Source organism: Hevea brasiliensis, chromosome 3 (genome assembly GCF_030052815.1).
Source record: "Hevea brasiliensis isolate MT/VB/25A 57/8 chromosome 3, ASM3005281v1, whole genome shotgun sequence".
NCBI lineage: Eukaryota > Viridiplantae > Streptophyta > Magnoliopsida > Malpighiales > Euphorbiaceae > Hevea > Hevea brasiliensis.
In genome coordinates, this window is record NC_079495.1 from 2124191 (window position 1) to 2140182 (window position 15992).

General features: G+C 32.8%; 1 protein-coding gene across 1 annotated transcript; it reads right to left on the reverse strand.

Annotated features, from left to right (window-relative positions):
* Positions 1–4246: 4246 nt before the first annotated feature.
* LOC110669186 (ras-related protein RABC2a-like) lies at positions 4247–15992 on the reverse strand. Its single transcript, XM_021830698.2, has 6 exons — positions 15777–15992; positions 15603–15671; positions 15127–15190; positions 4760–4883; positions 4541–4669; positions 4247–4423 (listed from the first exon to the last, which is right to left on the reverse strand). The coding sequence occupies exons 1-6, from the start codon at positions 15913–15915 to the stop codon at positions 4247–4249; spliced, it is 702 nt and encodes a 233-aa protein (XP_021686390.2). The 5' UTR covers positions 15916–15992.

Below are 15992 nucleotides of genomic sequence, written 5' to 3' on the forward strand. Positions count from 1 at the left end.
ATATCCACACAAACAAGACAGAACAAAATGAAAATTAAAACATATGTATTGTGACACTAGAAGCAAAGAAAAAAAGGTAGACTCCAAAATGGATGTTATGACAAATAAGAGAAGTAGTTTTGAGAATCTGTTTGAAAAGAGATTCAAGCAAATGATAGAATTTCTTTACCAAAACTTACCACCAACTTCCCCACATAGAAATTAGATGTCCCATAAATTTTAGCTCATTCTAAGTTGGTTTGCTATATGAAACAAGGTGACTTCTAGTTTGATACTAAAATTTGTTCTATAGGCAGATGGATGAATTTTAACTTGAAATTTGGTACAAAGACTCCCAATACACTTTCTAGATGGCCTGTATAATTTTAGAATTTTCTAATTGTGTTTGCTTTGTGAACAAATTAAAGTTTCGTTTATGGCCAAATTTTGGTACCCTACACAAACAGGGGAACTTGAGCCTAAAATTTTGTATACTACCATCCCAAATAGTTTTTAGTTGGCCTACCAAATTTTACAATTTTCTAGGTGGGTTTGCTATGTGAACCAGTAAAAGCCTAGTTTATGGCCAAATTTTAGTACCCTACGCAAACAAGAGAATTTCAATCTAAAATTTTATGTAATATCTCCTCAGATATTATTTAGTTTGCCTACTAAGTTTCACAATTTTTTGGATGGGTTTGCTTAGGTTTCCAAAATTCACTCTCAAATCTCCTATTAGGCTAAACCTGCCAATTTCGCTTTTAGGACTAAACAAGCCATATTGTAACTTTTCAAAACATTAGTCAACTCTCAGCACATATACATTCAAGATAATACAAGATGCAAAATAGGTTAAAGAAGGGTGGTAAGGAAGAGCAGCAACACAAATAGACAAAACTAAGAAAAATGTGATAAGTAAGAACACAAAAAGAAAATTTTGAGAAGGAGATACAAAGATTCAGCTCAACACAAAGGAATAGACTTTAAAACCAAACAAGAACACAACAAAGATGAAAACTCACTTGGTTTTGAAGGCCAAGAGCTCTGATACCAAATGATGTAAGCTCACGTCTAGGCTGGAAACAAGCTCACATTTTATTGAAATGATTTTTCCATGGAATGTTCAAAACCAAGCAACAATCATAACTTAAATAACTCTTTTACTAACAAGATGACATAAACACCAATATGTGATGAATAACCATTTGAATAGTAGAAGAAAGTCAAGGATCTGATCCAAATAAGGCAACTTGTGCCAAATTACACCAGATATCAAAATGAGACAATATAAGTGACTAACTTATATTGAATCTAAGTTCTTAGTGGAACTTAGTAAGAACATACATAAAACTCTCTCAAAGGAGTTGTTAAGCTTACAAGCTTAACAATGGCAAATTCTAAAAACTGACTAACAAAATGAAGAAGAAAACTTTATAAGGCTGCCCATGGTTTTGCCAGCACTTAGAGTCTTTGTCCAAGAGTTTCTCTAAGTGTTGGATAAAATACATTCACCCCCATTTTAGGTAAAAACCACATTTACAAGTCTGAATCATTGAAATCTGAACCAAAAAATTTCTTTTGTCTTGTAGCTAAAAATGACAATGTTGTTTTTTTCTTTATATCTTGGACAAAAGGCTCTCCCACTTTCCTTTGCAACTTGGATAAAGCTCACAAGCTGCAAAGCTACTGAATGGACAATCTTTGGGATGGAAGAGGTTCAATTTGACGCACTTGGTTGGACCTTGGTTTGGCTCACTTTGCTGGACCATGGTTTGGTTCACTTTGAATACCGAATTACATCAACACACCACACTTATGCCCCTCTTGAATTCCTTGCATGTTGGGCTACCATACTTCATCAATATGTGCTTGAATTAGTCCTTGCAATGCGTTGGCCCTGTATCTTGTATTTGCTCCTTTGAACATGGGAAGTGGTTTACCATGTTGCCCTCACGATGCTCATCACGATGCTCATCGTATCCAAACCCATTTATAAAATAATTAATTATATAAATATATTTTTATGATATTATTTATAAATTTTGTTATAGATTATATATTAAATAAATAAAATTTAAATATTTTATATAATTATTAAATTTTAAAATATAAATTATTAATAAAAAGTATTTTTTTATTTAGAATATTAATTAAAATATAAAAAGCTAAACAAGTTTGGATAATGATAATCGGATTTAGGATATATTTGGTTAAGGATATATTCGGTTATTAAAAATATTAATGAGGTTCGGGTGGGATATCCTATCCATTACCTTTCCTTTAGAGAACAAATTGAGCTAAGAGGGTGAGAGATTACAAGTAAATATTTAAAACACTTGAGTTTGTAAGAGTTAATTTAAGCGAGAGATTTGGGTATAGTGGATTAATTAGGTTAAGAGCAATTTAATTATCTTTGTGAAGCACTTATTTTCTTAATGAAAATTATTCGATTCGTGGACATAAACTTTACAATAAAATAATGTTATATTTCTATGTGCTCTTATATTATTTAATTTTTGTCATTTTATTTTCTCTCTTAACCAATCTATAAAGTATTGGAAGTGTCATTGTGGAATTAGCTAATCACGTCACTTTTGCTTTCCCAATCATCAATTCAGGCAAGAAGCTAACACGTACGAGGTGAAAATGAATGTACGTTGTGGAATTAGCTATTCTTATAGTAGAATCAAGGGCGGATATATGTTCACTTGAGTGGGTCAATTGACCCATTCATTATATATATATATATATATATATATATATATATATATATATATATTTTATATGATTTCATCAAAATAATTTTTTATTCGATTAAAACTTTTTAAATATTATTATATTTAATAAACTTAGATTTATTGAACACTTCACTATAGACACCTACTATTTTAATATTTTAAATAAATAATAAAACCTAAAAAAATCAAAACATATCTACTAGAACTTTATTAATAATCAAGAATTAAAATTTTCTAATTATTCAAGTGTATTTTAATTATAGAAACTTTATTTTTTTTTTGTTTTACAATCAATTGATAAATTAGTGTTTGTTGATTTTTCTACAAGCTTTATATTAAGTATACTAATAGTTATTGTATATATTATTTTGACAACTGACGTGTAATATATAAAAAATCTACAAGCTTTACATGCTTGTAAAATTAGTGTTTATATTATATGTTGCAGTTGCAAGCATTGAAAGAGCATTCTTTACATTAAAAATTACAAAGACAAGTCAAATGACAGATCAATTGTTGAATGATTATTTGTTTATATATATTAAAAAAGATGTCTTTGATAGTATTAGTATTGAGTGATCATATAATGCTTCAAAAAAATGAAAACTTTCTAAGGACAATTGTTAATTTAACATTATAGTAATAATTTATTATTTTATGAAATTATTTTTTTTCTACTTAATTATTGTTATATATTGAAAATCTTATTTTTTTTTCAATAAATAGCTTATTATTATATACAATATATTTTTTTTCTTTTTCTTTTCTGTCTTGTTTAATCAGCAGTGTTTTTATGGTTTGCTTGCTTAGGTTCTTTGTCTTGGTTGTCTCTTGATTGGCTTGTGTCATTTGCTAGGCTCCCTGGCTTCTAATTATTAAAATAATAACTCATTATTGCTTGCTTATCAGACACACCAATAAATAAATAAATAAATAAATATTTAAATAAAAATAAAAAGAAGAAGAAGAAGATTGCTGCTGGCTTTCGGTGCCTTTGCAACAAGAACAGATGCATATATGGAACGGTTAGCATCATCTTAAGGACTTTGGCAATGATACCTTTAAGTTAGTTTTTGCAGAACCCAAGTGATGAGCTACCAGATCCAGACACAAAAGCTAGGAGAATTTTGGAATCTACTGCTAGTGCCGTATCATGTTGGTAGCCTCTGACGAAACAGTCTCTTGGATAAAAGATCAAGCTTTATCTTATCCATGTTAGGAGACGCTTTGTTTTGCACTGTGGCTGGTAGCTGGTGATTTTGTTGGCATCTCTTGTTAAACAACATTGTGGAAGCAAAATTGTTTTCCTAAGGATTTGCTCAAATGGAAATAAAGATTGAGACAAATAGATTTTAAGATGTTATAATACTGTTGTTATCATTATTATCCAATTTTAGTTATAGGAGAAAAACAAAGCCATTAATTTGCACAAGCTATTAGCATTATTTGGTTATTGATAATAGATACTCCTTTAGTGTTGGTCAAAGCGCTGCCCTGTGGCTGGAGCTGTGGCTGCGCATCGTATTTTATTAGCAACAGCGTTTGCATGGTGGTGTTGCCGAGTATGAAGATTGTTTTTCTGATGCTTTAGGTTTTGTTGGTGTTGCTGGTTCAGGCTTCACTGTGGGTGGTTGAGGTGTTGATGGCGGCTTCTTTTCCGGGGCGTCGTCCTTCTTCGGCTTCTTATTATCTATTTCGTCCAGAATCTACAAGAGACTTAATTGTGTTAATGATAGATGGATCTAGTCAATGTAGTTGATAACCAACAATAACATAATAATTCTAAACTAATGAACAGATGGTTGAGTAGTAATTAAGAGTACCTTAAGTGCTAGATCTTGGAAACATTTGTCCACATTTTCTTTAATTTTAGCACTACTTTCAACAAACAATAATCCATGCTTTTCTGCTAGAGCCTTTCCTTCATCTTTACTTACAACCCTTTCAGATTCCTGAATTCACATTTGATATATTGTAATTTGACATTCAATTTATAATTTGTTTGATTGATTGTGAGCAAACAAGAAGAGGAGAAAACTTACTTTATCAACTTTGTTTCCAACTAGTATCTTCACACATTTCTCCTTTGTGGTATTTTCTTCCATTTGTTTAATCCATTTGTTAACTAAGTTGTTGAATGTTGATCTCTGTGTCACATCATAGACCGTAATAAATGCATAAATATTAAATGTAGATTTCTTTTCTCATAAAAGAATAATTTATAAGAATAATTAAAGGTTTAAATAAAATATCATTTTAAATCATGTTGAAAAAAATAGTTTGACAAAAATAATTTTCTTATTCTAATAATTTTATGATTAAAATTTATTAAATTAAAATTTAAATAATATTTTAATATTTTTAACTAATATATATTACAAAAAACTTTTTTCAACAATAGCTCTAGCATCTAAATGCTGCCCATAAATTGTAGCTGCTGGAATCAATACTACCTTTAATTTTTTGGCAGTGATTTAAATTAAGAACAAACCTAAATATTAAGAAAATATGTATAGTATAAAAAGGAATTGTTGGAAAATGAGGGGTGAAAATATTCCCACATAAGTTGGGGAAAATTAAAAAAATGGAGTCTTCAAAAAGAGAGTGACCCAGAAAAAATAAAGCCCAAAATTTTGTTACGAGAATGAAAGTTGCTCCGCAATCAATGGCCTGAAAAATCAACATAAATAATGAACAAACATTATTAATGTCTCTTTATTTTGCGTATCTTTGATATTACTCAATATTTTAAACAAGCACTTAGTTCTTGTAAGCAATATTAGCTTATTTATAAGTTATTTTATTGATTATTAATTATTAAATATTAAATAATATTGCACAACTTTCTAAGAATAATTTTCATAATAAAATTCAATTTAATTCACTTATAAAAGTTTAATTGATGTGATTATATAATAAAATTCATGTGTCATCTTTAGAAATTTTCATCTGTGCACTCTCCTTTCTTTTTTAACTCTTGAATAGTCACTAATGAGGTTTTGTAACGCCTTCACTAGTCCGTACATTTTACTGTTCCAATGACTAATATTTGTTCGGACATTCAGATATCTGAAACTATACTTAAACTATAGTGAGGAGGCATAAATTAATGAAATAAATATTTAAAAAAATATAGGAAAAATTTTGAGAAATAAAATAAAATTTAGAGAATTTATTAATTGGTATAAAATAATAAAAATAACCCGATGAGCACCATGAAGGACATTTTTGTCATTTCACCCCTAGAGGTGAATTTTGACCTAAATGTCAAATTAAAATTAGGAAATAAAATAATTAACATAAATTAAATTTATGAATTTGAATTTGGAAAATGAGAAGAGAAAGAAGAAGAAAAGAAAAGAAAAGAAAAGGAAAGAAAAGAAAAGAAAGGAAATAGACTTATGAAATTTAAAAACAATAAAGTACAATAATTATAGAAAATATATAAATACTCATAAGATGACAAAAGCCACCAACTCACTTCTTCTTCTTCTTCTCTCTCCCTTGTGTGCCGCCCACCATTGTTCCCTCTTCCTCCATTTTTTTTTCCAAGCTTCAAGCTTGAATCTTCCTCCATTTACCCATCAAAACCTTTAGCACCCTTCACAAAAAATACTCCCCACTCCATAAGGAAGCCATAGATACCCATAAGAAGCAAGAAAGTTGAGGTTTGGGAAGCTCAAGTAAGGTTAGTGCTCTAATCCATCTTTCCTTCTTCATTAAACATGAAAGGCATGTTTAGCTAAGGATAAATTTCATGAAATTAAAAAGTAAACCTTGAGGGAAGAATCTTTGATTTTTCGGCAGCCCTAGGGGAGACATGAAATTGATGGTTTTTGTTGGTTTAAATTAGGTTAGGGAAGTGAACTAACAAGGTATTATATGTAGGAATTGATTTGCATTTAAATTTCATGAGATGGAAATTTGTGAGTTAGGGTTTGACCTAACTTTGGCACTTTTGTATTATATCTTGCAATTGGGATTATTGAGATATGTTGATGATATATAGAAGTGCTATGAATGTCAAAGTGAAGTAAGAGAGTTGGAGGAAATTGAGATTGGGAGTGTTTAATTTTCTGCAGGTTAGGACTCAATGAGTCCAGTCACTTTTTAAACCATAACTGAAAATGTGTGACTCCAATTGGTATGAGGCCAATTGGAGGTGAAAATAGACTCAAAATAGCCCATTTTTCATGCAGACACTATGCCCAAATTTTTCCAAAATCATGACCAATTCTCTGCCCAAACCCGAATGACCAAACACTGAAACCCAGAAAATGACCAAATGAATAGTACGTATTCATTTGGTCATAACTCTCTCTATACTGGTCCAAATGACCTAAAATTTACATCAATAGAAAACTTAGACATAGGGCTACACTTTTCATAAAGACCACTTAACCCAGTTTTGCTTTTAACCAAGTCAAATTGTTAGCACAAGTTGGGTCACTAAAACTGCCAACCCAGAAATAGTCCAAAATACTGTTCCTTTGGTATGCTTGACTAGTTTTGGCAAAAATGCCATAACTTGGTCTCCAAAGCTGCAAATTGAGTGAAACTAGTACCAAAAGTTTTATAAAACATAGCACAACAATTTTTATGTTTTGACAAAGCTCTAGAAACCATTGCATCCTAGGGAAAATACTAGCCAAAGTTAGGAATTGAAATCTGAAAAATGTTAAGTTGAACCCAGAATGCCATTTGATACCCATGTGTTCATTTGGCCATAACTCCCACTAGGAAATTCCATTTGAGATGTGCTAATATGATCTGGAACATGATACTTAGGGCTACAACATTGATTTAGACACCTTTGCCAAATTCTAAGTGTAAAAATCCTAAAAAGAGGGTCAAACATACTGCCCTGAAGTTTGACTATTACCTTTATAGGATTAAGAGTCCAGGTCAATACATTGATCATAACTCACTATACTAAGCTTGAAAAATTATGAAATTGTACCTGGGAGTCCCTAAGACATAGAGGAACATATCTTGTGAAGGAACCTAAGTCTAAAAATGACCATAAAATGATCAAATGACTGGTCAAAGTTTATTGACTAGGAATTATAAACTATGGATAGCTTAGAGGCAAAGGGACCAATTATGGTATTTTGACCATAACTTGAGTTCTATAACCCCAAATTCAGTGATTCAAAAACTAAAATTTAAGTTTAAACATAGAGGAGCATTTGTTATGAAGGAAGTGTGACCAAATAGACATCCTAACCTAGTCAAATTCCTAGATAAAGATAATATATCAAAATGAACCTAAAGAAAGGTTCATGGGAAAAATGCTATACATGGTGATTAAAATACTCATAAGGCTAATTAAATATTAAAAATGATATGAATATATAAATTGGGACTAATGTCTTATTAATATAAAATTAATGGTACTACTGAACGGTACCAGAAAATAGTAATAGTGATTAGTGCTAAAATAATTAAAAATGTTTAATTGCCCATAGTATACCTAGACTTATTTATTTAGTTTGAATAAATTGGTATACCAATTAGGGACTACAGATAGCAGTACTGCCTACCGAGAAAATCAGGAACTGATAATATATGTCTGGTATGATTGTTCTACAGTCTCTATGCCTACTTACTGGCCATTGTGCCCGACAGCTGGCCTCGTGCCTGACAGACGTATACTAGACAGACATATGGCTGTCTAACCAGTATACACCTGTGCATCCAGCTTTTATAATTTGTTATAGATTTCTTGGGCATTGATGAAAATTAATTAAAACTTAAAATACAATAAGTAATCATAAAAGATCCCGATAATATTAATTATCTCTAAAGAGCAATAAAAACGTAAAAGACCCAGAAATCATGATTTACAGATATTAATTCAATTGTTTAATTATTGTTATTATAAATTATGCACCACTAAGCGTTATGCTTAGCGCGTTGGTTTTCCATCGCGTAGATACTGAAGATCAGCAGCTGCCACAGCAGCAGCTGCCACAGTAGTATTCGGACAGAGTTCCGATTAGATCTACCACCAACCAGAGTCACGTCACCAGTCTTTCGTATTTTGGTGGGACCCATGTATAGACTAGTATTTTAGTTCATTATGTCTAGTTATGATGTATTTCATTTTGGACTTGTAATTAAACTTGAGATTGAAATGAAAACTTGTAATTTATTATCTATGAATTTTCATATGAATGCAATAGATGATACTTCATTTTGAGATCTTATAAATAGTTATGAATGATATGATAAAAGAGAATATGATAGGGAAATATGTGAAATGAATATGGACATGTTAACAGGTGATTAGTGGAAGCCCTCCAGATGCTAATAAAATAGGGGAGGCTCTATTCGGGTCTCCACAAAAATAAGATATAAAAAAAAAAACTACACATAAATTACCTAATTTAAATGACATTAAAATTTACAATAGACATGACAAGACAAGATAGGGTGCTCCGGCACCGAATGTGGCACTTCTTACTCTGCTATACAGTAGACGGGTAAGGGGTATCACATTTTAGTGGTATTAGAGCCGAGGTTTAGGCAGTCCTAGACCTAGATAGATAGAAAGAAATAGATGCATCACATGCATGGGCCTTTAGCTAGAGTCGAGGTGATACTAATACAGATCTGTTCTTTGTCTGTTTTATAGGATCGATGGCATCTGATCCTTCAGAGCACGGACCTCCAGGACCGATAGAGGAGGAGGTAGAGAGTCATGCACCTGCACCTGCACCTGCTCCTAGTAGGGAGCGAAGTAGCAGAGCAGAGTCATCTCGAGGTACTGTGAGTAGGGCATAGCAAGCCTTCTATGGCCAGATGACACAGCTGCTCCATTAGGTCACCAGAGCTATACGACAGCCACAGCCACCTCCACCTCCACAGCCACCACCACCACCACCACCACCACCACCTATAAAGCCACCACCGACCCCACAGTCGCAACCTGTACATAGATCCCCACTAGAGAGACTGTGGAAGTATGGGGCAGTTGACTACAGGGGTAAGAGGGAGGATGATCCAGCCGCAGCAGAGTATTGGCTGGAGAGGACAGAAAGGGTTTTGCAGCAGCTCCACTGCACCCCAGAGCAGCAGTTGGAGTGTGCTCTATCCCTATTACAGGAGGATGCATATAGATGGTGGGTGACAGTATCGAGAATGGAACAGCCTGCACAGATCACTTGGGAGTTCTTTCTGGCTAAATTCAAAAAGAAATACATTAGCCACGTGTATTTGGAGGCCAGAAGGAGAGAATTCCTAGCACTGAGGCAAAGGCAACTTACAGTCTCCGAATATGAGCGGGAATTCATGAGACTTAGTGGATATGCATTAGAGCTAATGCCTACATAGGTTGATAAGTGCAGAAGGTTTGAGGATGGACTGAATGACAATATCCGACTGATAGTTACATCTCACCACTTCACAGATTTCTCCCTATTAGTAGCGTCAGCTCTGGATGTGGAGAGAGTCAGAAATGAGGAGTAGTCCAGGAGGGATAGACAACGTAAGAGAGGTCCTGGACAGGGCTAGTTTAGTGCACCAGTTACTAGTAGTAAGAAGCATAAGAGTTCACAGAGCCAGACACATGGCCAGAGGGGCTAGTCTGGAGTATCTATAGCTAGTTCCCTGGGTACAGTAACAATAGAATCAATTTCAGTGCCAGAAAGGGGAGTGTCGACTGTTGACTGGTGGATGTTTCAGATGTGGGTCTACGGATCATTTCATACGAAGTTGTCCACAGGGGAGTGCTCCCACTACACTACCACAGACAGAGAGGACTACCCTGGTAGTACAGAGGGGCAGAAGACTTGTGAGGCTTGAGACAGCTGGTATATCACAGAGGGCCTATGAGACTACAGAACAGCCTAAGGCTGGAGTAGCACCTCGTGTGTACGCTATGGCTCGAGAGGAGCCAAATCCAGTAGACATTATTAGAGGTACATTTCTTAATTATAATACCTTTAAGTATGTATTGATAGACCCTAATTATATTCACTCCTACATATACATTGTACCTCCTGTTAAAAGAGGATACCGAGAGATGGGTTAGAAGATGACATGTTTGTCACCAACCTTTTGAACCATAAGGTTATGATAGATTATCAACCGAAAAGGATCGTATCAAAGATAATAGATGGAAATGAGAAGGAAGCTGTATATGAGAAGAAAAAAGATGAGTACGGAACTGGTTGAGGATAAAAAAAAAAAAAAAGAGTTAGTCTATTGGGATATACCGTGGTAACTATGCAATGCTCTTGATGTATGTGCTGTAAGCTGCAGACTACAGTACCAACTTGGGACTATTGTATAGAGCTACATATTTCCAATATTAAATCGAGATAAGGATAAGATTGTAGAACTAGGATTAATAAGACAGATTAAAGAAAAAGTAAAGTATTATAACACAAAAAGGCGAAAAGACAAGGAGATAGCGGTCCCTCGATTATTTACACTGTGTAAATTTCGAGGACGAAATTTTATTTAGAAGGGAAGAATTGTAACGCCCTCACTGTTGGTAGTCCGTACATTTTACTGTTCCGATAACTAATGTCTGTTCGAACAGTCAGGATGTCTGGAACTAGACTTAAACTATAGTGAGGAGGCATATATTAATGAAATAAATATTGAAAAAAATATAGGAAAAATTTTGAGAAATAAAATAAAATTTAGAGAATTTATTAATTGGTATAAAATAATAAAAATAACCCGATGAGCACCATGAAAGGCATTTTGGTCATTTCAACCCTAGAGGTGAATTTTGACCTAAATGTCAAATTAAAGTTAGGAAATAAAATAAATAACATAAATTAAATTTATGAATTTGAATTTGGAAAATGAGAAGAGAGAGAAGAAGAAAAGAAAAGAAAAGAAAAGGAAAGAAAAGAAAAGAACGGAAATAGACTTATGAAATTTAAAAACAATAAAGTACAATAATTATAGAAAATATATAAATACTCATAAGATGACAAAAGCCACCAACTCAATTCTTCTTCTTCTTCTCTCTCCCTTGTGTGCCGCCCACCATTGTTTCCATTCCTCCATTTTTTTTTCCAAGCTTCAAGCTTGAATCTTCCTCCATTTACCCATCAAAACCTTTAGCAACCTTCACAAAAAATACTCCCCACTCTATAAGAAAGTCATAGATACCCATAAGAAGCAAGAAAGTTGAGGTTTGGGAAGCTTAAGCAAGGTTAGTGCTTTAATCCATCTTTCCTTCTTCATTAAACATGAAATGCATATTTAGCTAAGGATAAATTTCATGAAATTAAAAAGTAAACCTTGAGGGAAGAATCTTTGATTTTTCGGCGGCCCTAGGGGAGACATGAAATTGATGGCTTTTGTTGGTTTAAATTAGGTTAGGGAAGTGAACTAACAAGGTATTATATGTAGGAATTGATTTGCATTTAAATTTCATGAGATTGAAATTTGTGAGTTAGGGTTTGACCTAACTTTGGCACTCTTGTATTATACCTTGCAATTGGGATTATTGAGATGTGTTGATGATATATAGAAGTGCTATGAATGTCAAAGTGAAGTAAGAGAGTTGGAGGAAATTGAGATTGGGAGTGTTTAATTTTCTGCAGGTTGGGACTCAATGAGTCCAGTTTACTTTTTGAACCATAACTGAAAATGTGTAACTCCAATTGGTATGAGGCCAATTGGAGGTGAAAATGGACTCAAAATAGCCCATTTTTCATGTAGACACCATGCCCAAATTTTTCCAAAATCATGACCAATTCTCTGCCCAAACCCAGATGACCAAACACTGAAACTCAGAAAATGACCAAATAAACAGTACGTGTTCATTTGGTCATAACTCTCTCTATACTGGTCCAAATGACCTAAAATTTACATCAATAGAAAGCTTAGACATAGGGCTACACTTTTTATGAAGACCACTTGACCCAGGTTTGCCTTTAACCAAGTCAAATTGTTAGCATAAGTTGGGTCACTAAAACTGCCAACCCAGAAATTATCCAAAATACTGTTCCTTTGGTATGCTTGACTAGTTTTGGTAAAAATGCCATAACTTGGTCTCCAAAGCTTCAAATTGAGTGAAACTAGTGCCAAAAGTTTTATAAGATATAGCACAACAATTTTTATGTTTTGACCAAGCTCTAGAAACCATTACATCCTAGGGAAAATATTAGCCAAAGTTAGGAATTGAAATATGGAAAATGTTAAATTGAACCCAGAATGCCATTTGATACTCGTGTGTTCATTTGGCCATAACTCCCACTAGGAAATTCCATTTGAGATGTGCCAAGATGATCTGGAAACATGATACTTAGGGCTACAACATTGGTTTAGACACCTTTGCCAAATTCTAAGTGTAAAAACCCTAAAAAGAGGGTCAAACATACTACCCTGAAGTTTGACTATTACCTTTATAGGATTAAGAGTCCAGGTCAGTATATTGACTATAACTCGCTATACTAAGCTTGAAAAATTATGAAATTGTACCTGGGAGTCCCTAAGACGTAGAGGAACATATCTTGTGAAGGAACGTAAGTCTAAAAGTGACCATAAAATAATCAAATGACTAGTCAAAGTTTATTGACTAGGAATTATAAATTCTGGACAGCTTAGAGGCAAAGGGACCAGTTATGGTATTTTGACCATAACTTGAGTTCTATAACTCCAAATTCAGTTATTCAAAAACTGAAATTCAAGTTTAAACATAGAGGAGCATTTGTTATGAAGAAAGTGTGACTAAATAGACATCCTAACCTAGTCAAATTCCTAGATAAAGATAACACATCAAAATAAATCTAAAGAAAAGGTTCATGGGAAAAATGCTATACATGGTGATTAAAATACTCATAAGGCTAATTAAATATTAAAAATGATATGAATATGTAAATTGAGACTAATGCCCTATTAATATGAAATTAATGGTACCACTGAACGATACCAGAAAATAGTAATAGTGATTAGTGCTAAAATAATTAAAAATGTTTAATTGTCCATAGTATACTTAGACTTATTTATTTAGTTTCGATAAATTGGTATACCAATTAGGGACTACAGATAGCATTACTGTCTACCGAGAAAATCATGAATTGATAATATATGTCTAGTATGATTGTTCTACAGGCTATATGCCTACTTACTGGCCATTGTGCCTACTTTATTTCTGGCTTTACAAGCCTGACAGCGGGTCTTGTGCCCGACAGTTGGCCTCGTGCCTGATAGACGTATACTGGATAGACATATGGCTGTCTAACCAGTATACACCCGTGCATCCAGCTTTTATAATTTGTTATAGATTTCTTGGGCATTGATAAAAATTAATTAAGACTTAAAATACAATAAGTAATCAAAAAAGATCCCGATAATGTTAATTGTCTTCAAAGAGCAATAAAAAAGTAAAAGACCCAGAAATCATGATTTACAGATATTAATTCAATTGTTTAATTATTGTTATTATAAATTATGTACTACTAAGCGTTATGCTTAGCGCGTTGGTTTTTCATCGCGTAGGTAATGAAGATTAGCAGCCGCCACAGTAGTGTTCGGACAGAGTTCCGACCAGATCTGCCACCGATCAGAATCACGTGACCAGTCTTTTGTATTTTGGTAGGGCCCATGTATAGACTAGTATTTTGGTTCATTATGTCTAGTCATGATGTATTTCATTTTGGACTTGTAATTAAACTTGAGATTGAAATGAAAACTTGTAATTTATTATCTATGAATTTCCATATGAATACAATAGATGATACATTTTGAGATCTCATAAATAGTTGTGAATGATATGATAAAAGAGAATATGATAGGGAAATGTGTGAAATGAATATGGACATGTTAACAGGTGATTAGTGGAAACCCGCCAAATGCTAATAAAACAGGGGAGGCTTTGTCCAGATCTTTACAGAAATAAGATATATAAAAAAAAATTCTACACATAAATTACCTAATTTAAATGACATTAAAATTTACAATAGACATGACAAGACAAGATAGAGTGCTCCGGCACTGAATGTGGCACTTCTTGCTCGGCTATACAGTAGACGGGTAAGGGGCGTCACAGATTTTCTCTCTTTTTTTTTAATTTTTTTTTTAATTTTTTTTTTATTTTAAGTTAATAATGATTAGATTTACTCTCTTTTTAGTAAATTTATATTTGTTGCTTCAATAATCAAATTAGATTCATAAAAATATTATAGAGTGAAACAATAACTAAAAATTACAATCGACTAAAGTATAATTCCCATCAATTAATTTGACAAGTTTAAAATTTTCATCATTCCAATTTTTGTCTTTGAATCAAGATAGTTATTTACATATTTATATATTTCCCTAAATAGATATTGTAACTTCACTAATTTCTACAGCCATTTATTCCCAATGCTTTTAATTATTTTAATCATAAAATTTCTTAAAAAAAATGAAAAATAGAAAGATGAAAGTGTGCATACGAAGAACGATCCCGTCGGCATCTCTATAATAATTAGCCGTAATTGCTTTGAATCTCTCTTGTCCGGCTGCAGGAAGCACAATGATTATTGATAATTGATTTGTGATTAATTTGGAGAAATCAAATAACTCATGCAGTACTACTGCAAAACATAACTTGGGTAAAATTTTTATTCCGTGAATTTGATTTGTTATGGTAAAATTTATTTATTAAGTATATAAATTTTATATATTTATATATTAAATTTACCCTGGATGCAAGAGTTTTTCATCTTGTATGATTGATCATAAAAAAATCATACACACCCATATACATATATACACTAATCATGAAAAATTAGAACTTAATGCAAAATTAATTAAATTGCAAGAAGGATTAATCACTGATTAAGCAAATAAGTAATTAATTAAGAAGTGTAGAAGCTAAATTATATGCAAAAAAATTCAATGGGAAAGTAATGTAAAGAAAAATATACAAACCAGTGTCCCAAATTGAAAACTTCAATTGCTTCCCACCAACATTTATCTCTTTGGTCTTGTTGGAGAAACCTTGAGACAAAACAAAAAGACACAACATCATCATACTAAGTATGCAAGTGTACTTTGTAATTAGCACCCAAAAACTAGGAAATCAAAGGGTAAAAATTAAAGTACCAATAGTGGGATTAGGATTCTTGAAGGCACCGGAAACGAAACTTTCAATAAGAGTGGTTTTTCCAACAGCAACGTCACCGATCAAGACGATCTTGAAGGAGTAAACATTGTTACTACCTTGCCCTGGTGGAGTTGCCATGGTAATTATTCAATCCAAGAAAGAAAGAAACAACAAACTTAATAAGCTTTCTCTTTCTTTGGATATGCAGATATTAA

Excerpts from the sequence above, each read along its gene's own strand:
- LOC110669186 (XM_021830698.2), bottom strand. The coding sequence starts at position 15,915 with ATGGCAACTCCACCAGGGCAAGGTAGTAACAATGTTTACTCCTTCAAG. Across the intron at positions 15,191-15,602 it reads GTTTTCAATTTGGGACACTG|CCGGACAAGAGAGATTCAAA; the intron begins GTTTGTATATTT and ends TGCTTCCTGCAG. Across the intron at positions 4,884-15,126 it reads GATGCCGACGGGATCGTTCT|GGTCTATGATGTGACACAGA; the intron begins TCGTATGCACAC and ends TGCATTTATTAC.